Here is a 22,428-nt window from a genome sequence, read left to right on the forward strand (position 1 = left end):
TCTACTTGGGTATTCAATCGCACGTTAAACGCAACAATCTCTGCAGTATGAAAATGTGGCATTCTCAATCTGTGCACTTCGGCTAATTGTAAGTTGTTGCACTTTGAACAACACAGGAAGGGAAAGGAATAGTGCTTGATAGTAAAGCTTATTGTCTTTAGTCGATGCGGTGCGCGATTGGAATTACTTAGACTCCGTTTTTTTCTGAAAGCGGGGAATCCAAATTATTCTAGACCAAAGCTAAATCAAAACTTTATTTTTCTGGTTATGAGCTAGTGTCCAAAATTATCGCTGCTCAAGTATTATTCTACTTGAAATTTAGATGAAACGTGTGTTGAGAGTGCATACATTTGTACCTTGTATCATCGTGATCCATTGCGTCATGAACCTTAAAATACTGGTTTAGTGTACTGAAATACCAGACACAGCACAAACTGATGAAGCGTCATTTTACAGGTTCCTCCCTAGAAAATGTGTTGGTGAAATGTATGAAAAACGGTTAAAACATGTTTTTTGATTTCATTAAAATGTTCTCTTTTAGTTGCAAAAATGTGTTTTCTGCTCGTTTATAGGACTGTGACATGCAACTGTTTTTCGGATCGGGCGATAGGGTGGCCGGAACATTGAGTTCAATTGCGTTGAGAAGCTCAAGAGGATCTTTCACGATCCTTGGGTCCGCCACGCCGCGCGCCGCCGGGCAGCGTTTGATTAAACTTCCCAACTCGAGCTCAACTTCCCCGGTAGTTTTTAAGTGGAAGCGAGGGAAAGTCGATCAAACGTATATCCTTGCCCACGTGGGCCCTGTCGTCTGTATAACTACATGATTTCCAGGGCTCACGAGAAAATAGAGCTGAGCAAGAATCCCGCAAGAAGGGGACGAAACGGGTCCAGTCTTGGTTTTTGTGCCCTCGCAGCGCGTTGCCTCTTGCGGCTCACTTTCAGTAGAATTCAAATGTTTTAAATGAGGAAAGAGGATCTTCGCTCCGAGAACCGTTCCGCTTTTAAGCGCGCTAAAATTGGACGTATTCAAATCAAAAGGAACTATATTCATTGCGACTTGAGCCCCGAAACTCTTAAGGATACACGCATAACGGAGCCCACGCCACGAAGGAGATTGTGTCTTTTGATATAAACACGTCCAATTCATTAAAGCCTAAAACTCCCTCTCGGAGCTTCGCCGCACAGTAGAACGAGTCAATGAGTGCGATCAGGCATGCGGGTTCATTATTGAGAGTGATTGACAAAGCTATAGACAAAGGATATAAAGAGAAAATAAAGCGATGCTATTGGTGGAAGTGCGTGGTTGTAATAGACAAAGGAGAGTAATAGACTAACTAACGGTAACCCACCTACAGCAGCTCTATACTTAATCTATTATTTTTTCTCTTGTCTATTACGACCACCCTTTTCAACCGACAGGATCGCTCCTATCAAAAGACCAGCGTGCAGAATCGATTCGATCTTTTAAAAAATCTGTGCACGATTCGCCATCAATAATTGTCGTAGATTGTGCGTTATTTCCTTCACGTGCTTCTTACTTGAGTAAAAAAAAAAGCCTTCTTTGGTTTTCTTCGGACAATTTATTACTGCAGCGCTCCTTAAAATTCTGTTAAGACGGAGTGAACATACAATTTTTGCAAGTTTAATTGAAAGATGTATGTCTTTAGCTCTCGAAATGTCTCAACTACTGTGCGCTGCGGATAAATGTTACCGAGCGGTTTTAAGTATGCGGCTCCTCCAATCGAATTTGGGGCACATTGAAGACTCGCCGTGGAAAAGAGGGATTTCAGAGCTGAAGTGGAATGGAGGAAAGGAAATGAATTACGCTAAAATAAATATGATTCTTTTCCATCTCCCGCCACTAATTATTGAAACACTCGTTTCGCTGTAATTAATTTCTCATTCATCCCGCTGTTTTTTCAACACTTGAAAGTCCTAGTTTTTCCTTCTTACGAGATTTGTCACAGACGCTTTGCTAAATTCAACTTAGACTATTTCATTTTCATCGTCTTAATACTAAAAACTTCGAAAGTTTTCTCCCAAGCATGGTCAAATCAGTGAGTATTCTGACAAAAGGTATTCGGAAAAAACGTTGTGGGTTTACAATTCAACATAGAATTTTGCGACGATTCAACAAGACGTCACAAATTCATACCACCAGGGGCCAGGTAATTAAAACTGATAAACAAAGCGATAGACAAAGATGTCAAACAGAAAAAGAAGTGATCCTTTTGGTGGAAGCGGGTGGTTGCAATGGACGAAGGAGGTAAGTACTATCGCCACTGACCAAGGGCAACCCACGGGAAACTCCACAATTAGTCCATCAATTCCTCACCTCAGTCTACGACAACTACCCGTTGCAACCAGTAAAGATAGCCACATTGTTTCCCCTTCTCCTTTGTCCATCGATTTTAATTAATCAGTCTGTATAAGTTTGCGTCGATACCGTAAGACGACGCAAAACTGCCAATCATCAATTCAAAAAATTTCAAGTTCAAGGAGGCTTCTAATTGGACCACATTTTGGAATTAAAAAACTAAAATTTCTAGCCCATCCGTAAGAACAATAATTTGCACAGGGAAACTAATGGTATAAATGCCGTCTCTAAACTGAGCCAGATATTGTACTTCAAAATGGCCAAATTCAGTCCAAATTGTTCAACAATTTCTGAAAGTCCATGCAGGACAAGGAAAGGTAAAAATGAGACTTCTAAAAGACACGTTTCCTAATCGAACTTTCATGTAGAATAGGGTGACTTTATGATGAAATTCTAAAACTGACTCATACGTGAAAAATTATTGCAAGTTGGCAACACTGTTATTCCCCCATAAATTAATATAAAACAATTGATTCCCGGTGAGGCAGCTTGCCTCACTTAAAATCGGTATTTATAATAAATTTTAACGGAGGAAAAACAATGTTGCCGCAACTTTAGAAAAAAAAGAAAATCAACTTTAAAAGAAAATTAATGCCGCAGAAAATTAACTTATACTTGACATGATGAACACTTAATTCAAACTTCCGGCCCGCGAAAAAACCGGAATCAACGAAAAATTCTGAAACCCTTGCTCAGATTGTTAGTGCGGTCTGCGAGTCCCCTGAAACGTATTTCCTTGGCTTGGGAGTCGGGGCCGTATGCTGTCGTGCTACGGAAAAACGCCGTATGAACCTTCAGGCGTTGCCAAATTTCCTTTGATAACACACTAATTTCCTGGTAAACTTATGAATGGTTCTCTTCCAATTTTTCAGATAATTTTGTTCGCAATTTCGTCTAAAGTTCCTGAAAATTTCAGGGCGAAATATTTATAACTTTTCTCAAAAATAAACATTTTATCGAAGGGAATTTGGCAACTCTCGAATGTTCATACGGCGTTCTTCTTTAGCACGGCAGTATGAAAACTGCTCGGTCACGGTGAGTGTTTCCGTCGACAACAGCGCGAGGATTTCGCGGGCAACCCCCGGCGGGAAAAGTTGAAGGTTTCAGGCTCAACACGCCGACGCCACACGTGCTAACTAGACGTAATAACTAAAATCGGACCCGGGAAAAGTTTTGACAATTATAACTTCTAATGAGAGCACGCTTGGAAGCCGCATTCTATGTGATTCCAACGGCCAGGGCTCGGGCTTCAGCTATCATAGATTTGCCGCAAAGTCCCGCTTAAAGGGTCGCCGGGTCGCTTCCCCCCCCCCCCCCCGCCCCAAAAAAACAGGATCATGAGTTTGGTAACTAGTTCGTCGCGTTGAGAATCGTCACGGGAAAAAAGGGATATGGGTTGAGTCCCGACTTTGACATTTCCAGTAATTGTGATTTTGGTAGTGCCCCGAGTAATTGTAAAAGTAGCCCAATAAATCATGCATGTTACTAACCAAAATAATGCGGTACTGCCAAAACCAATTAGAAAAGTCCGTATCATCCAACAAATTGGGGTAGTACCATAATTATAGGGATAACCTCCGACAAGTCTTTTTCTTGGTGTCGATCCGGATGGTTAAATCTCCGAGAAAAAGTTGAATCTTGAACTTTTACGAGAACAATTCAGTGGGTCTGTTGCAGGCAATAGATACTGAGTCCATTTGAATGGGTTTTAAATGGGTTATTTGCCACAAAATCACAATGCTCGGATTAGGAAAGTTTAAGACCCACTCCTTAGTGAGCAATTTGAGTGTTTTTTTTTTTTTTTTTTTTTCTTTTTTTTCAAATTACCTGTATCTGGGGTAGTTATTTAGTCACCGGAAACGAGTAAACGACAACTTGAGGTTGCCTGGTTGCCTCAATGGTTGCCGGTAAATCCCGATAGTTGTCCATTAGTTGTTGTTGCTTTTGTTGTTGTTCATTTGTTTAGTTTGTAAGCTGAGAGTGATGTTTGAAAAGGTCCATGCCCACGCACACCATCTCACTATTTCAGCGAACTTGCATTTTGTTTGACAGGAGGCTTCGTCCCCTACATTTATAGGGGTCAGTATTCTGGATACGGATGGGCCGATTTTGAATTTCTTGGTGCCGATTTAAGTTCAAAATTACCGTATTTTCTGATTTCAATAAAATAATTTTAAGATTTTGACATAAACCCTGACTTTGGAAGTGTGGACTGTGGACCCCCCCCCCCTTTTTACCTCCCCCCTCCCCTAAGGGGAGCCGGGGAGACAATTGGAACATGAAATTTGGATTCCTTGGGGTGGATTCCCAATTTGTCTCCGCGGTCTTGGACTTCGTACAACCTAAATTAACCAAAATAAAACCCCGGTATGGTAGGTCTTGGCCACCCTATGTTTAAGGACTGCACTACACGTTTTTCGAGGAGACAACTGTACGTGCTCCTCTGCAGGTTCTTTGCCTACTCGATAAGATTGAAGACAGCCTTTGATTATACGAAATTTACCGCGCAATGCAATGGTTGTAATCATCATATACTGGTTCCATCAAAGCACGAAGCAACAGAATTATTATATGTTTTATAAAGAGATAACCATTTCAGCTTCTATCTGTGGATAGTTTATTGCCTTTTCAGCAAAATGAAATTGTGCGCTTACATTCCTCTGGAAAATTGAATTGTTCGAGTTGATTTTTAAGCCTAGATTTAGAGTTTTGTTCCTCCATCCGGGAAACGACGATCTTGGCATAATTCATCGGTCTCTTCACAAAAAAACGTAACTACAATTTCAATTTTGTGAAATTTCCTCTCGGAAATTTCATTATTCTCTGAAGAATCTTTAGCGATTCCAACTGCAAATTTCCCTGATTTTTTTCTTGATCTCGTGCAAAAATCAGAAAAATTTCGAGAAATAATTGCAAGAGGACGTTCTCGTCAAAAATTGAATGGTTAGAGTCAATTTTGCAACCTTACAATGGAGTTATGTTCTTTCGGTGCGGGAACTGACGAATTGAGACATTGGGTACGGAATGGGCATTTCTTGGTTGTGGTGTTTCAGAATCTCCAGAGCTAGTTATTATTTTGAAGAGGAAACTTCTGCGCGAAATTTCTGAAATGTTAAGTTCTCAGCAATGTAAAATTATAAAGAATACTAAGGGTCCCTGCCCCCTGACCGCTACGCGGCCCAACCCCCAGGAGGGCGCCTCGCGCCCTCAGGCCCGCTTCGCGAGCCCTACGCATATGTATAAGCAAAAATGTTCTTCCATTTTAATACACCATTTTTTATTCGAGCTGCATCGATTTCAACATTTTTGACGTAACACTCAGATTTGTAAATGATGAGGAATAGCTGGATGTACTAATTTCACAGTCCACTTACTGAAGAAATTTCCACTTATTATGTTATTTTTAAATGCTTAATTTTAAAAAAAAATCGGATTTCGACCGTTAAGAGTTAATAATATTTGGTCCGTCCCGACGCGACGCAGCGCCTGCCTTCTCACTTTGTTTCTGCTGTTCATCTGCTGTAAATATTAATAGAAATTCAGCAATCGTGTAAATTGACCAATGCCACAAATCGAAGCCGGAAGAATGCAGGAAAAATTGAGTTTAACCTTATACCTTGGACCTTGAACCTTGAACCCTGAGCGATGCACCGTTCCTCAACACTCTTCCAATGAGGAGCCCTTCACGAGCTTTTCCATTGTTTTATTGTTTATTCGAGTCACTTAGGTAGAATCCCAAACCTTGACGTTTCTAGCGGAAACGACATATCTCTCACGCTATTAACATTGGACTTAAATGACATGAGCTTTAAAAGCTCTACAACATTAAAAGTTCGGGGTTTCATAATTTTTTGCACATCTACATCTACTACAGATGACATACATGTAAAGATCATCCTTATCGGTCCGGCAGTTCGTCAGAAATAGTGCTTCCAAGATTTTGCTTTGCAAGATGTTCCCACTGGAAGAAGGCGCAGAGGGCGCCCAGTGAGAGGTTGGAGGGATGATGGGATTGAAGCAGAAATGTTAAGGCCTTGATAGACGATCAAATTCCCGAACCAATTCCGATCAAAGTAGCATCAAAGTGTCGGGAGTCATCAGTCTTAAACTCATTAATTTGCTGCATTCTAAAATGAGACATTGGCAGAAATTTTTCCTGTGGCAGGAAATGATGAATGGTGGCACTCCGTTCTGATCTTACTTTGAACAAAAAAGTGCGGCCCGTCAAAATTTGATGGTAGATGGTGACCACCAGTCATCAGCATGTCTACTTTGATCGGAATTGGTTCGGAATTTGATCGTCTATGCAGGGCTTTAAGGTGCTCGATGCTCGAGGGGTTGTTGTTGGACAGGGGACAGTGGGGGGGTTAGGTGTTGTGGAGCGCCGAAGAGTGCTATAAATCGACTTACATATACACACACACCTTACATTCATGAGATACAGGGTTATTCAAAAGTCACGCATGAGGGGGGTGGCCATTTGAACTTTTTTAGTTGCACCCCGGCCACCTCCCCCTGAAGGGGTCAAAGACTGAAAAGTACCTAAAAAAAGTTTTCCTCTCAATTTGAGGAAAAACGTGACAAACCGCAAATCGATATCTAAATTAGAACTAAAGTTGGATTATATTTTGCAATATGGATCCACTATTTCTGGCCCATTATAGAAACAACATACATGCTATTGGTTTCCCAATGCAGATATGTGCTTTTATGGGAGAGGAAAAGATAGTGGTTTCTTATTGCAAAATGTAATCCAGCTATGACAGTGGTACGAGACTTTTGAATAACCCTGTATATATAAGAAGAAACAAGACAACGGTTCCAACGTTAAGACGTTGGAGAGCGTTCACCGTAGCACCTTATCAATACGTAAAAGTGGTTTTGCGCGGACGGAAGAGAGCGCTGCAAGACGCTGTTGAACTAAACGTGGAGCGTAACCTAGGAAACATACATCTATATAAGAAATGGCTTGTCTTCAGAGAGAAAAATATAGGGGTCACTAGTGAAGGGGTACTTTGTACCCAACAATTTTTTTAGATCTCCGACGAGTAAAAATTTGAACGATCCTTGAAAGAGTCATTAAATAAAAGTACGTTGCAGAGTTTAAAAACGTAAAGATATTAATTTCTCAAAGACAAGCCTACAGGCATTACATAAAGTGGACAAAATAGGAGAAAAAAGGTAGAAATGGTACCTAAAAAAAATTGAGAAAAAAGGTATTGCTTCCCGGCACGAAAAATGGCGCCGATTCCCATGAAGCAGTGCGGGCCTTTATTAATAATGGATACATTTGTGACATACCCAATGCAAAACGACGGGAAAGAGCGTAGACTACTAACGTGGTGAAGGCTTAAAAGGTGGAGAGAAAAAGAAAGTAATAGAGAAGACGAACCTTTCCATCACTCTTCCTGTAGCCGTCGTGGATCTTCCAGATGAGCTCCGGGCCGGCGCTGGCGGTCTGCTTGCGGACGTCGAAGTACTGGAGGATAGGGTTGTTGTCGAGAGGCGTCTGGGGGGCGTTGGGGGGGTTGCCCTTGAACTTGGAGAACATGTTCCCCGCCGGCCCGCCCGAGCTCCAGCCCGCCCCCGACTCCCGTCGCCCCAGCCGCAACGTAGTGGCAACTTTGGAGAACTTGCAACCCGAAATCTTCCTAATCTTGCCTCCCTCCTTGGCCAGCCTCAGCCGCAGCGTCGCCGTCTCCGGGCATCCCGGCTCCGCCCCGCCCCCAATACCAACCCCCGCCCCCGACCCCGACCTCCAGAGAACCGAGCAAGCCCCCGCTTCAACGGCCCCAGACCAAACGCCGATCCCAACACCGAGTCATTGCCGTTCGTCACCAAAACCAAAACCGGTTCCCGCACTGGACTCTAGCCCGCGCTCTCGTCCTCTTGTAAACTTGACGATGGCAACAGTTGATCTCGAATCGCCGAGCTGCAACATAAAACAAAACATTGCATCAAAGCCGGAGCCACGACCAGTCAACGTTCAATGATTGAGCACTAGATAAAATACCGATCGGTCTCTTGTGCGCAAGAGATACAGCCAACTGAATACACTTCATAAACGTGAATTCGCTGAAAAATCCCGATGGGCCCATCAAAAACGTCTGAAATCCTCTCCTTACTAAGCAATCCGTATAGTTAATGACTAGCTTTTTCAAATTTAACGCGTATGTGGGCAGCTTTTCTTAGTGGCTGCCAGTCAGGTTTGCTCAGGTTTGCCCCCCCCCCCCCCTTCCCCTAGAGGGACCGAATCTGAATAAACAAGCAATATCGCGAACTATTATAAACTCTCCTTGCGTAAGATTTCAATTGATTCAAAACTTTTCTTTTTGCAATGTAAGGAAAGAAAAAGGAAACAAACGCCTGAAAACTATGGAAATTGTACAATACCATAAAACTGGTGAAATCGTTTGTTTATTCAGGTTAGCTTTTTTACTCCTGAGTCCGTGCAAACCTGGTCGGCGGTGACTGAGAAAACCGTTCACGGAAGCGGAAAACTTGAAAAAGCGTGTTATGAACTAGGCAGATTCTGCGCTAAGCAATGGATTTCAGATTTTCTTGACGAACTCAGCGTGATTTTCGTGCGATTTTACCCGAAAAGTGTATGTTTATTTAGCTGTATCTCTTGCGTGCAACGGACACGTTTAACAATTATCATTCGCGACGAAAATTACAACAAATAACTCCTTACAAAGATATTTAGGATTTTTCGATGCATCCGTTCCAACATCACGCTCATAAAAAACTATTATTTCCTTGAGTTACGCGGAACATTATCTAGAACACTCCTTGATTGAGAAGCCTGCAAAAACCATTATAGTGCAAGATTTGATTCGTTTCGACTCGGGTTTTCGTGTTAGCGGAAATGTTAAATCTTCTAAACCAATGATTGTAGGAACGTTATTATTTTGGTTGGGAGTTACTTCCAGTAGAAAAAAACCAGGCGTGGATAAGTAGTTTGATGTTGCCAAATTTCTTATGATAAATGGATTTCCCGAGAAACTCGAGTAATTTCATTCTCAATCATGCGCGTCGTCCCGAAAATAAGTTCAAACTAAAACACAAAAAGAAAATCTGTAAAAAACGTTTAAAATCAACTACGCTCAGCTCTCTGGCGCGTTGCAAATTTTTGGATTTAATTCATTAAAACTGGAGAAAAGTGGGTTTTCTGGAACGTTCAAATAAATATTTTGTCTTTGCTTTCATCGAATTTGTCCGAGTTTATTTTTCTGACCGGCCACAAAGCTCGGGAACCGATGGAAACAGCGTCCGCTTGGGTTAAGTTAGGTCACGCAACTAAACTAGCTTCACGGATATGCTGGAAGTATCACTCGAATTGAAGGCGCCTTAATCTTCGATCTGCACACACCATTTCTACATCATTCGATCGATAGAACTTTCTAGACTAATTATCTCTTTCAGTACATTACAGGCAACCATGCGGCAAAAAAAAACCAGGCGTGGATAGTTTGATGTTGCCAAATTTCGTATGATAAATGGATTTCCCGAGAAACTCGAGTAATTTCATTCTCAATCATGCGCGTCGTCCCGAAAATAAGTTCAAACTAAAACACAAAAAGAAAATCTGTAAAAAAGGTTTAAAATCAACTTAGCTCAGCTCTCTGGCGCGTTGTAAATTTTTGGATTTAATTCATTAAAACTGGAGAAAAGTGGATTTTCTGGAACGTTCAAATGGGTGATTTCACGATAACAGGAATAGTTAAAATGTGAAATACTTTAAAAATAAAAGTGCACCAATTTTAACAGGATTTCATTACCTCATTTTAAAGGTATTAAACTTCCTTTTTCCAGCTTTGGCACGCTCTATTTTGAGTCAGTGCAAAGTTAAAGTGATTGATAAACAAGCCATTGAATCAGGTATCAGCGCTTCCCGCGGGACTGCTGGAGGTCCACGCAAACATGGCGGCCCTGCCAAATTGTGTCGGTTACGTAACAGACACAGCGTAACCGACACTTGAAAATGTGAGATAAAAGATGATACAAAAGATGAAACTTGGCAATTCTTGAGTTATGAGGTGGAATTAATGCTGCCTTAAAAGTTTTGTAAACTTTGGAGACTTCCTTTTAGTTTAATAATATTAAATTGAGGTTTTTGCGTAGTGAGGAATTAGTGCTACACACCTAAAAATCACTGGTTTTCATAATAATTTTTTTATTGGAAAAAAACTGACTTATTAGTAATGGTTTTGTCGAGAAGACTTCAGCGAACAATTTGATGGCAGTTTTGAAACTCCTGACTCCATCTGGCGAAATAAACACTGCACTTAATACAACTGCGAAAATTTGTTGCCAAGTGTGGTGACACCTCTTTCTAATGACTTTTCTCGCTCAATAATAAATATCTCAGTTCAAACTGGCAATTTTCTTGAACATTAGAGTCTCTTTTCAGCAAATATTGCCAAAGAGTTCATGATCAGTACTGATTTGTTACCGCAAATTGCTCTTTTGCTTCAAAATCGGGGTCGGCGACACGTAACCGACCGGACATTTTCGGCCTTCAAAGTCTCATATTATTAAATATAATAATTATTTATCATATTTTTTAGCATGGATAGGTTCAGGGACATCATTTCTATTGATTTATTCATTTGGTTTTCAATCGTTTTGCCGTATGTCGTTCATGACCCACGGCGACACGACTATTCCTCTTATCGTGAAATCACCCATATGTGGCTTTAGATTGATGAACTATCATTGCAAAATGGTGATTGCATAATAATAGTTATACAAAGTGATTGGCAAGGCATGATGTAAGGTTCAACTTTACAATAAGAAATATGAAAGTAAATCAATAGCATTCAGATCAGGCATCAGTTCATCAGTTATTTCTTTACAGCCTGGATTGCAAGTAGGTATAGGTTCCGGACGACACTCTAAACGAACGTATGCAAAGCCATCTTGAGTGAATTCGTGAAGGTTCCTTGGAATAATTACATGAGTCGAGGATAAAATAGTCGCCTGTCCCAAATTATTGGGATCGACGTTCGGTTCGGACCATGGTGTTGATTTTATACTGGTTTAAGTCTTTTATTGTGGTTATGTTGGTCATTTTTAGTTATCTTTTTTTTTTCTTGATTAAATTTCAGATAAGATTGCAATTACAATTGGACTATAAGAACATTTTCTTAATGTTACAAACTAGGCAAATTACCCACACTTCGTGTTCATTATGATAATAGACGTCGGTATCTTTATACTTGCGCATTGCTCATTGTGTAATTTTAAAAAATCATTGATTTTCCGCAACAAAGCGCAGTCTGGCATTTATTACAAACCGTGGCAATTAGGCAAAAATTCAACTACAGATGATATTTTATTTAGAACCATATGTTTTTTTTTCAACAGAGTTGTCAATTTTCATCGTTAAGTAGCCGAAAAATAATGTTTCAAAAATGAAAAATGATATTAATGACAGAGGTATTGATCAAATATAGTCCAAAAGTATTTGCATAAAGTATGAGCATTCGCTGTATAGCTTTTGGGGTGGGCCAATCAAAAAAAAAATTGATTCTTTCTTATCATCTTAAATTCTATGTTTTCCATTTAAAAAAATATTTAAATTTTTTTTTTTCTTTCCCTTTAAAATTTCGACGCATTGTTTTCTCAGTTTCGCCCTCTCATTTCCATTTTTTGCACCCGTAACCTTTTTTCCAGGTATCCTACATGATATTTGGATGCATCATAATGATGTTTCTATGGTAAATTGTGTCAATTGTGGTAATTGTGTAATTCTTTGAGCTTTTTTTTTTTTTTTTTTTTTTTAATTTAAATTGAAAACTAATACGTATATCCACTATAATATAGTTTATTAGCGTACTTTTCATTATAAAATCAATACTGATCTGTAAACTATATTCTTTGCCAGTCCACCATAAGCAAAAATATGCATATTTTTTCTGCTGCAAACACGTGAGCATCCCACGTAGAGTTGTTCGTGTGAAAAACATTGGTCCTTTAAATTGAGACCTGCAATTGATATCGTTTGGCCCTGAGCTTTATTGATCGTTAAAGCGAATGTTAATTTTACAGGAAATTGGAGCCTCTTAAATTGGAATGGCAAATCATTTGGGATTATGGGGATTCTTGGAATAAGAACGCTTTCGCCTCTGAAAGATCCCGTAATAATTTGATATTTTCCCCAAGTTTAGTTATTCGTAGTCCGGTCCCATTACATAATTTCGGCGCAGCAATGTTCCGCATGAGTATGACGGGAACACCAACTTTCAGCTCGAGTTTATGAGACGGAATTCCTGGCATATCTATGGAATTCAAGAATTCGATGGGATAAGAAGAACTTTCTTCAGGATTCACAACGCTATCTATGGATAGTACGTAAGTTGTTGTATTTATAAATGAACCATGATTGGCAGTCCTGAGTGAAAAGCAGTTGGGATTTCTCTTGGATATTTCAAATATATCGAGCTTTTCTTATTGATGAGCTTCAAAGTGGCAAGCGAGCACTGTGCAACAACTTTGTTAACAGCAAACGTTATTTGAAATGACTACGATGAGAGACAATATCCTGAAGAGACCCCGCACTAACAATCTGAGGAATGTAATCGAGTGAGGCAAAAGTTGAAATCGAAGGTCAACGTATGTTGCGCGTGATGATGGTTGATGAGCAACTTGCTGAGCATGAAATTGAATAAAATTTGCCTGATGATGACTCGATTAATATCGGGGTGGGCACTTTGCTAGCAGGCGAGTGATTGCTGGAGCTATTGCTCAACTCTTTGGTCATGAGTGACCACCCGAGCGATGACTTGCAAAAGTAACTATCTAGTCATCAGGGGGGTGGCAGAGTATATTTGCTTTGATTGGAGCCTCTACTAATGGAGGAGGAATTCCACGACGGCGAAAGGCGACACCACGAAGGAAAGAGCGGAAATAAAAGTGACTACAAAACTTACTACTACAGAAGCGACTACAAAAGATGAAGATTTTGGGGAATACGCAAGGATTTATCATAGGACTGGAACAAAGGATCCGAGGGGCAAAGTTCATTTGCGGAGATTTCCTCCACTTAGATTATTGCACCGCTCATGGAGGGAACGACTGAATCAAGCGACGCAAAAAGATAATCCAGAGCCATGCCCGTAATAAAGAGGCGCTTTTTGAGGGAGGCAGTCATCCGAAAAACTTGATGGATGATGGAGCATCTAGCCGGCTGTCTCCCGCGGCTCACAATTAATTCACACCTACATTGTTTAATCTGATGAATAATGAAAATCACTCTTTCTTTCGCGCAAGAGTGGAGAAGTCGGTCTCGGCCTTCCCTCCATATGAGCACTTTGCTTTTCCCGCGCGGCGCAACCAAGCATTCTTCAACATTTTCGCCGAGTCCAAGTTTTTCCGCCCTTTATTTCAACGCAGAGCTCCGCTGTGGTGTGGAGTTGACACCAAATAAAAGTTGATTTCGCTCGTGCAGGAAAGGATGACTGCTTGCGCTCGAGGGTCCAGTGTTCTCCGAGGAAAAAAGACTTCGCATCCGAGTCGACTCTACTCCGGATATCTCTCAAAGATTTTTGAAATTGAGCTTCCCGCTTTCTCACGGAATTTATATTTTGTGTACTCTACCTCTGCAGAGTTTTTCGGGATTCTCCAAAACCGGCTGAATGGAGGTCTTGCTTATTTCAGAGATTTACCATTTAGGTGTTTTTTTTTTTTTTTTTTTTTTTTTTTTTTTTTTTTTTTTTTTTTTTAAATATCCGTGAAAAACGCGACGGTGCCACCGGTTATCTCTGAATCGAACTGCAAATTTCAAAAAAAAGCTCTTTAAATTGAAGCCGCAATGGAGGATATCCCCACGCTAGGCCGAGAATCCACATCTATATCCAGTCAAATTCTTCATGCACAGATAGGGAACGAATGGATGATGGAGATTGCCGCAATCTTTTCCATCGAGTTCCGAAACAAACTGGTGACCCTGTCGATGCATTTGCTCCCTATCTACACAAAAAGTTAGACTAGGTATAGAGATGGACTTTGAGCACAGCGCGAAGGGTCTCTTTTATTATGGCCTCAACTTTGACACCTCTGTTTGAGCGTGGAAGTTGATTTCTCAGATCACACAATGCGAGATTCCACCCGAGACCAAATACTCAAGTCGGAAACCTTGACGCCTGCCAGAGCTCCAAAGTAATTTTATGGAAGTTGATAGCGGAAGATGACATTGCAAGTAGATCGCGGTGAATGACATTGCAGCTGCGTGTTTAGCAAACCGCGATATCTCCGTTAACAATGGACGTAGAAACTGAGCGTCTTGACATATCTTATTAATTCTCGCTGACATGTAAGCTTGAACCATCAAAAAGCGATTCTGTAATTAACTCAAGTGACCCTCCGCACCCTCACGTCACTTTTTCGTATCTTAAACTTTAAAAAAATCGGCACCTCACGCCCATTTAATTCTAGTATTTCATAACGCAGTTCTGAACGCCTTCTCGTAACGTACCCGTATTTCAGACTCAGGGCTCTCCCCCTTTTTCGTTTATTTATCGTATTTTATGAACGACACCAAAGAAGTCGATAGAGGAACGTCCACGAATGAACGGTAACGATGCCACGAAATAAAACTGGAGAAGAGATCTGATCCTTTTTGAAATGTGACAACGCCCTCGCGACTATTGCTGTCCGAGTCCGCATGATGCATGAGGGCTAACAAAGCTCAAATTATCGTTAGGATTTAGCGTCAAAGCTTACAGGATACGCGTGAGCTCCTAGGCCCTCAGCCAGCTTACAACGTTGCCAAAATGGGTCTCTTGCAAATTTTCTTTGAGGCAAAACGAAGGATTCGGATTACATTTTGCAGTGAAGCACCTATCTGTGAAGGGAGAATCCAAGTAGGAAAGATAAAAGACGAACAGAAAGAGGAGGTATGGGAAAAACAGATAGGAGTGGTAAGAGTAAAGAAAGAGAGAGCATAGTAGAGACCAGGGGGCTATGCCCCCTGGCCGCTACGCGGCCCAACCCCCAGAGGGCGCTCCGCCCTCTCTTAGGCCCGCTTCGACGAAAGAACGGCCAAAAAAATGAAAAGATTTTCATACCCGACTCTCATTTGTCCAATTTTCCTCTGGCTGGGAACAATTGGACCAATAAGAATCAAATAAAAAAACCGCCACTTATTTCCAACCCCAGGCCGAGACTGAAACGAATCGGAACGAATGGAACAGAGCGTTTCGTTACTTTTAGATAGTCTGTATAAAAGAGCATACCTTCGATTCACTTACCTTACCCTACTAAAAGATCAAGACTCACAATTTCCCGCTTAGTTCGAATTTTGCCCTCTTCCTAAGCTCCCAGGTATACTCAATTATAAAAAAATGTGGGTCATATTTCCAAAATTTGATTGCAGCGGGCTTATCTAAGGACTATCACCTATCGATAACCGCAAAAATTATGGAAATCGGTCCAATAGAACGCTCAAACGAACTATGACAAAAAATAAAAATTTACATTGTTTAAATGAGAGAATTCGCAACTTTACCGCGTAATGTAAAAAAGCCTGGGTCATATTTTCAAAACCTGAATAAATTGGGCTTATCTAGAGACAATTGCCTGTCGATCAGTGGCGTGGCGTGAATTGCGATGTATCGATTGTTATGCCATTTAAACCTATGGTGAAGAATCAACTATTAAGGTGTTCGCTGCGAACACCCTGTTTATCGATCCTTTTCCATGGGTTTAAATGCCATAACAATCGATATATCGCAAAGCACCCCACGCCACTGCTGTCGATAGCGGCAAAAATCAAGAAAATCGACCCGGTAGAACGCTGAAACTAAGCGTTACCAAATTTGCAAATTTAGGAGGTCTTGAAGCTTATCCCTCCCATCCCTCCCACCTATAATAGTTACCCGACCTATGTCGTCAACTCTTTCGTTCACGATAATTATCGTTTGTTTTTCGTTAGCCTATTCAAATTTTGTAATTTTGTCCATGTTGGTCTTATAAAGAACTGTATAGATTTTTGGTTAAATTGCACTTACCGTTTACTTATAAACGCTTATTAACGTAAGTGCCCTACTTACGCTGTTTTCTACTAATCTGTGTTTATGAAAGTTCCATTCCTTGGTTTCCTTGGTAACCTTTGTTTGCTGTCAGCTGATGTTTTATTTCAATTTATTTTTTTCTTTCTTTTTTTTTTTGATAAATCATTGCTAGGTTAGTTCTAATTTTTTTGCCAGCATTTATACTGTGTCTGTAGATTGTTGTTATTTCACCCAATAAAAAAAAAAAAAAAAATATTCTACCTCCCCCCCCCCAAGCTCATTTTTCTGTTGGCTCCATCACCCTCTCCCCTCAACTCATTTTTCTATCGATCATTTTATCATTTTTTTATGGCATGTCTTGCACCCCTACCAGTATTTTTTCGGGGTTATAGATATTTTAGCGGCCTCTAGACCCGTGATTCCAGTCACGGGCATTTCGCTAGTATAAATGATAACTATGGGAAAAAAGGAAAACGAAAATTAAGAAATAAAAGGAAGAGAACGAGGAAAAATAAGAGTAAAGGAAAGCAAGGAAGTAGGAGAATGAGAAGAAAAAAGTACTTTTCTGCATATAAAAATTAATAGCACAAAGGTTATTCATAAATTGAGCCTACACTATTAGTCCCAAACCGGAAAATGCAGTCCGGATGTTTTCAGTGGAGAATAGCGGAAAAATTGAGATGAATACATTGAAAGTGTTTGAAGCGCACTCCAAATTCCACAATTTGTGCGAGGAATGTCCATGTTTTTCGGTGGTATTAGTGAAAGACATGAAAGAAGCAGTGACGAGAAATATTTGCTGAGTTAAATTATAGTTATTCATACGTTACGTGAAAAAACAAAAACCAAAAAAAAAAACAAAAAACAAAAACAAAAAAACAAAAAAAACAAAAACAAAAACCAAAAAAAAAAAAAACATGAAAAGGGTCAAACATTTATTTCGAAACACAGTAAAAGCTAATCAAAATCTGATCAATGAAACACCAACGACGTAGCGAGGCGATGCCAGAGGCTGAAATCAGCCGATCAGCAAACGACGTTTCCCGCTCCAGAACTCGCCCAAAATATCGTTTTAAACGAGTGCCATTTTCTTACGCATACTGTGAGGTTAGGTTGAAATTTCAGACCTTCCTAGTGCACTCATAATGAATTTTAGTCATTTTCCTCAATTTAACGACCATCCCTCTGGCTACATAAATAGTTTACGATGGACTCATTATGAGATGCCTCGTTACGATGGATCTACATGATCTAGAGCAGAGACCCGCCGCTGAGTTGCGTTATTACAAAGTCTGCGCCTTTGAGAAGCAATATTTATCGCAATCTACAAATTAATTGAAAGAACTGATATCTAACGCGTAACAGCGTTAACACTGATTAGTATGACATCAAACTTGTGAAAATTCATAAAAAATTAATCTTGAAATTTACGAGAACGGTCTTGGCTCATTGACTCAATGTGTGTGAGTGAGGGTGTGTGTGTGTGAGAGAGAGAGAGAGACAGCGTCATCTCCGAGTCTATCAATACTCAGATTTTTTTTTTTTTTTTTTTTTTTTTTTTTTTTTTTTTTTTCTTTTTTTTTGTCAAGCGAAATTTTATTCAATACTCAGATTATGATACCTAATTATTGCTTCTCAAAAGCACAGACTTGTGTAGCAGTGCAAAGTGCTGGCAAATATCTGCCTTTGATTTACTACACCGTAAGGAAAAGTAACTGAGATTTTGTGCTAATATGAGAAGTAAAAGACGAAAGTAACCCAAGCTGTGTTGGTCAATGTTTTGTGTTAGTTTCTTCTGTGTAAAATCGACTAAATCTATGGCTTAAAATGAGGAAATCTTTGTGTTGAAAATACGCGACCTCGTTGAAAGTGAGGCGGGAGCCGGAGGGCGGGCACTCGGGCAGCGACCCTGGATCGCATCGGTGATAGTCCAGTGCTCTGAGAGTAACCTCCGCTTTGAGTCGATTTGGCACATGGTTCACTGTGTTGAGCAACCAAGTTCTTTGGCTTGATCCGACACAGAAAAAGTAACAGAGAGTAACACTGAACACGGAAATGTTGGTAATGTAGCATCGCGTCCAAAATATTCGACTCCATGTTCACCCTTACAGAGCTCGCCTGCGTTCATCACGTACTAGACCTTGGACTCCATGCTCACTTTTAAAAAATAACAGTCTTTTTAGGAAAAATCAAAGCGAGCATAATATCCAAAATCGTGGGGTGCAGATATTTTCTGACATTAGACGAGCATAGAGTCCAAAAATTAAACAAGGCAATTTTGTTCAAATAAAGACGATAAAATGTTCCTTTGTAGAAAATTGTTCGTTACAGTGGCGTGGCGTGAATGATCGATTATCGATATCTCGCCATTTGAACAGTTCTCGCAGTTCTCTCTGCGAACACCCTGTTAATCTATCTTTTTTCATAGGTTTGAGTGGCGTATCAATCGATATATCGCAAAGCACGCCACGCCACTGGTGCGTTAGTTAGGTTAGGTTAGGTTCGATTAGGTTAGATTAGGTTAGATTAGGTTAGATTAGGTTAGATTAGGTAAGATTAGATTAGGTTGGGTTAGGTTATTGAGTATGTGATTTTTTATTATGATTAATAAAGGATGGACTTTGAAACTACTTGCTATTGGACTCCGTGCTTAAGCAAAGAAGTGAAAAGTTGAGTGATGCGATGGGAATAGAGCCCAATATCTTGGACGCTATGCTTCATAATCGAAATGTTTCTTTGTGTAAAAGCACCTTAACATGAGCCGGGATACCTCTTGCATGACAGAACTTGGCAACGGTGAAATATTTGGGGAAGAGAAACTGCAAGAGCGTATCGCCGTTGTTAATTTAATCAGGCTGACACACGAATCACCTGAGCTTTCTGACGCGTAGCGAGAAGAGGATTATACAGTAATCCCAAGTCTATAATAATAATGGTTGACGCCCAGTCCACCCCCACCCCGACCCCCCTCCCGTCCTCCCGTTCCGGCCCACTGCCCCACTTCCGGCGGGGTTTTGGCCGAAAAACACCTCGTCAACAACGGATACGGGCCAAGACAAATGAAGGCCTTCCGCTGGTATCCCAACACTAGACCCCTCACGAGAGATACGCGCGAATACGTACGAAGCAGTTTAACCACCGGAGAATATATCATGAGAAGTAAATCAGAAAGAAATCTCATGAAAATTTTATGAATTTACGCGGACTAGTTTTCCAAAGAAAAAATAAAATGTGACAGGAAGTCTGCAACAGCGAAAACAGAGATACGTGTTTTCGCCGATGGCCATCGGTATTTTGCTGTTCATTATTCGTTCAGCATCGATCTGGATGACTAATCTAACGAAATTCTGATGCTAATTTTTTAACGAATCTTTTATATGAATCATACTTAAAAAGAGAACAAAAATGGTTTCCTAACTTTCCTCATAGCTCTCAACAATTTCATCCACATTTTTTAAAGTCCTTCAACTGCACCGATAAAAGTATTTGTGTTATTGTGTTACTTTTGGTTGATATAGGAAGTAAAACACAAATCAACGCGAATCTTGTGTTGATTTCGGTACAGTTTGCGGTGAATTCAGCGCAGAAAACAATGGAGAGACCGGGAAAATGGCTCCTCCGCTCCTCCGACTACGACGTCGGTGTTCACCACTCTTTTTTTATTAGATTCCTTCAAGAAAACTAGCTCGCATTTTCTCTTGAAATTTTCAGTCAAAGGATAGGGTTATTTTGCATTTTACTTCCCGTACTAACCAAACTTTTCTGTTGAAATTTCTCTCTGTGTGCCAATAATAATAGGGTTCCGCCAAATTTCACGAAATCGTTTCTAACAAACAATTTTCTTCCGAGAACTTGGGTCATTTTTGCCGCGGACACTAGACAGTAAAGTTTAAGCACTTTTGGATAAGTTACGGCTTAAATTAGTTTGATTTTGATGGCCTCGGTGGTCTAAGCACTTTAAGTATGACTGAAGTATGAATATGAGGCTCGTTTGGTAAACGCTTAAAGCACTCGAAGTAATGGGCCTGGGATATTCTATTGAGGTCGTGTCATCAGACGCTGCGCTGGGGAGTGGATCGAGAGAAGCAATTTGGAAGCAGGCAGCTCATCTAAGCATCGATTTGATAGGCTTTTGATGCGAGTTTGATCGGCTAAGAGGTCTCTGACGGCATGCCCACTGCTGCCAACCCCGTCCATGAGAACCCATTCAAGTCGCGTTGGATGAGAAATTTGCAACCGTTCGCCATCAGGTGGCAACCCTGAGGGTGAGGGCAGCTGGGAGGTGGACACAGGTAATGAGCTCCTAATCGAATGACATTAGACAGATTAACGGTTGCCTTTGTTTTTACGACCTGCCATGCTCAAACGTTGACGAATTTCTTTGAAAAATTCCAAATGATTCCATCTTGCATTTGCACACTCTGTCAGTCAAAGCAATGGATGCGATACGAGGAGGAGACGACGCGATGATAACGCCTTAAATCCTTAATGCAACTATTCGCGCACTCTGGATGTCCACGTTGCATACCAAAAAATTGAAGGCGCTTTGCTTTTGTCACTCTGAAGGTAGAATCCAAAGATGAGATGAGAAAATTCATAAGATATTAATTGGTTTTACCAACATTGCATCCTCTCTTTTCACTGACACATTAATTCCCTATTTTCATGGTTTGAAACAAATTATATCACTTTATTTCACTATTATTTGTCCAAAACAGCTTAAAGACAGCAGTTTAAATTACTTTCCGCACAATTTCAAAGTTTTCAGATTGAAATTATGAAACCTTTGGGAGCCAAAAGTGCGACCCACATTAACGTATACGAATAACAATTTTGGAGAAGATCTCTCACGACTCTCCTCAAAATTCCGGTGTACTTTATTCAATTTTAAATTTTAGGCTAAGGAAATTGACGAGGATGAAAAACACGCATTCATGGAGTTCTCTCCTGTCATTCCAAATCGAGAGAGAAGGGAAAGATAATTGTTCTCCTTAACCCAAAATTTTTATAAAATTGTGTTAAAAGTATTGAGAAATTATCAAGTCGACAAATTTGCAAAATCATGTTGCCAAATGTGTCACTGAGTTGTTGTACCCAAAGTATTGTTTAATACATTCACTAAAAGTCTATCAAGACAGTGTGAGGAAAATGTTGTAGGTCAAGCATTTTAAGCTGAAATATGAAAGTCATTCGCTTTCTAAGTATTGCGTCCGAGGACAGTGTTATCAATGTGTCTGTGAATTAGGTAGATTTATGGTATTAAAATTATCATACTAATTGTACAGAAATTGCCTTACTTTTTTCTCAGAGATATATTCTAAAAGTGGTCACCGGGTGAGCGCGAGGATGGGTGGCGATTTTTGAGGGTTGACGACACTTTTTTTCTTCATTTACACTGAAAAAAAGACTGGTAGAATTTATCATTCCTTCACGCTGGATTTCACACAGCGTTAATTCAGAGTCAATTTTGCATGCCAGACGATATTATATACTGGTACATTTAATTCATCTGGTAATTTATCTGGCAGAAGCAGCTGACCAACAGAATATTTACCATTCTTTTTGTGAGTAGAACAAGTTGTAACAAGGTGAACAAGTTGCTTTTGTAAGTATGGTAAATTCTACCAATTTTTTTTTTTTTTTTTTCAGTGTTAATTTACGTAAAATAATGGATTCTGCCTTGCTTAGAATGGATATTTTTAATGGATTTAAATGGAGCAAAAGGAGTGTTGCCAAGTTGCGAGAATACATTTTAATGCCAATTTGGGTGGCTTTCATAGAAGATGGTAAAATGATTGAAAAAATAATCGAGCTACAGCCAAAAATATATTAAACAAATAATATTTCAATAATAATAGTATTTCTCATCTGCATGTAGTTTGAAATATTATTTGTTTAATTTATTTTTGGCTTGAAGCTCGATTATTTTTTCAATCTTTTGAGCATGTTGCGAGATTATTGACTGGCAAGGATTGGATTAGATGGTGGGAAACTTTTTAGGCGGAAGGATGAGGCCCGACGGTGCCGACGGTGCCG

At 40.1% G+C, this 22,428-nt stretch overlaps 2 protein-coding genes and 1 long non-coding RNA gene across 5 annotated transcripts in view; 1 reads left to right on the top strand and 2 right to left on the bottom strand.

Moving 5' to 3' along the window:
• bma (SCY1-like protein bma) overlaps positions 1–8,132 on the bottom strand; it is a gene marked incomplete at its 3' end in the record, with an annotated part of 138,692 nt that extends 130,560 nt beyond the window's left edge. For both annotated transcript variants that reach the window (XM_072303239.1, XM_072303240.1), the window contains 1 exon segment: positions 7,770–8,132. In XM_072303239.1, coding sequence (XP_072159340.1) covers positions 7,770–7,928 — 159 coding nt within the window.
• The window catches only part of LOC109039286 (cytochrome P450 6k1), a 350,075-nt gene that overhangs the window by 128,003 nt on the left and 199,644 nt on the right, over positions 1–22,428 (top strand). The gene's annotated exons all lie outside the window — the stretch shown is intronic.
• LOC109039284 (uncharacterized) overlaps positions 8,133–22,428 on the bottom strand; it is a 142,399-nt gene continuing 128,103 nt past the window's right edge. For both annotated transcript variants that reach the window (XR_011900349.1, XR_011900348.1), the window contains one exon: positions 8,133–8,309. This is a non-coding gene — a long non-coding RNA (uncharacterized lncRNA). The remainder of the gene's footprint in view (positions 8,310–22,428) is intronic.

This window comes from Bemisia tabaci, chromosome 8 (assembly GCF_918797505.1).
Source record: "Bemisia tabaci chromosome 8, PGI_BMITA_v3".
NCBI lineage: Eukaryota > Metazoa > Arthropoda > Insecta > Hemiptera > Aleyrodidae > Bemisia > Bemisia tabaci.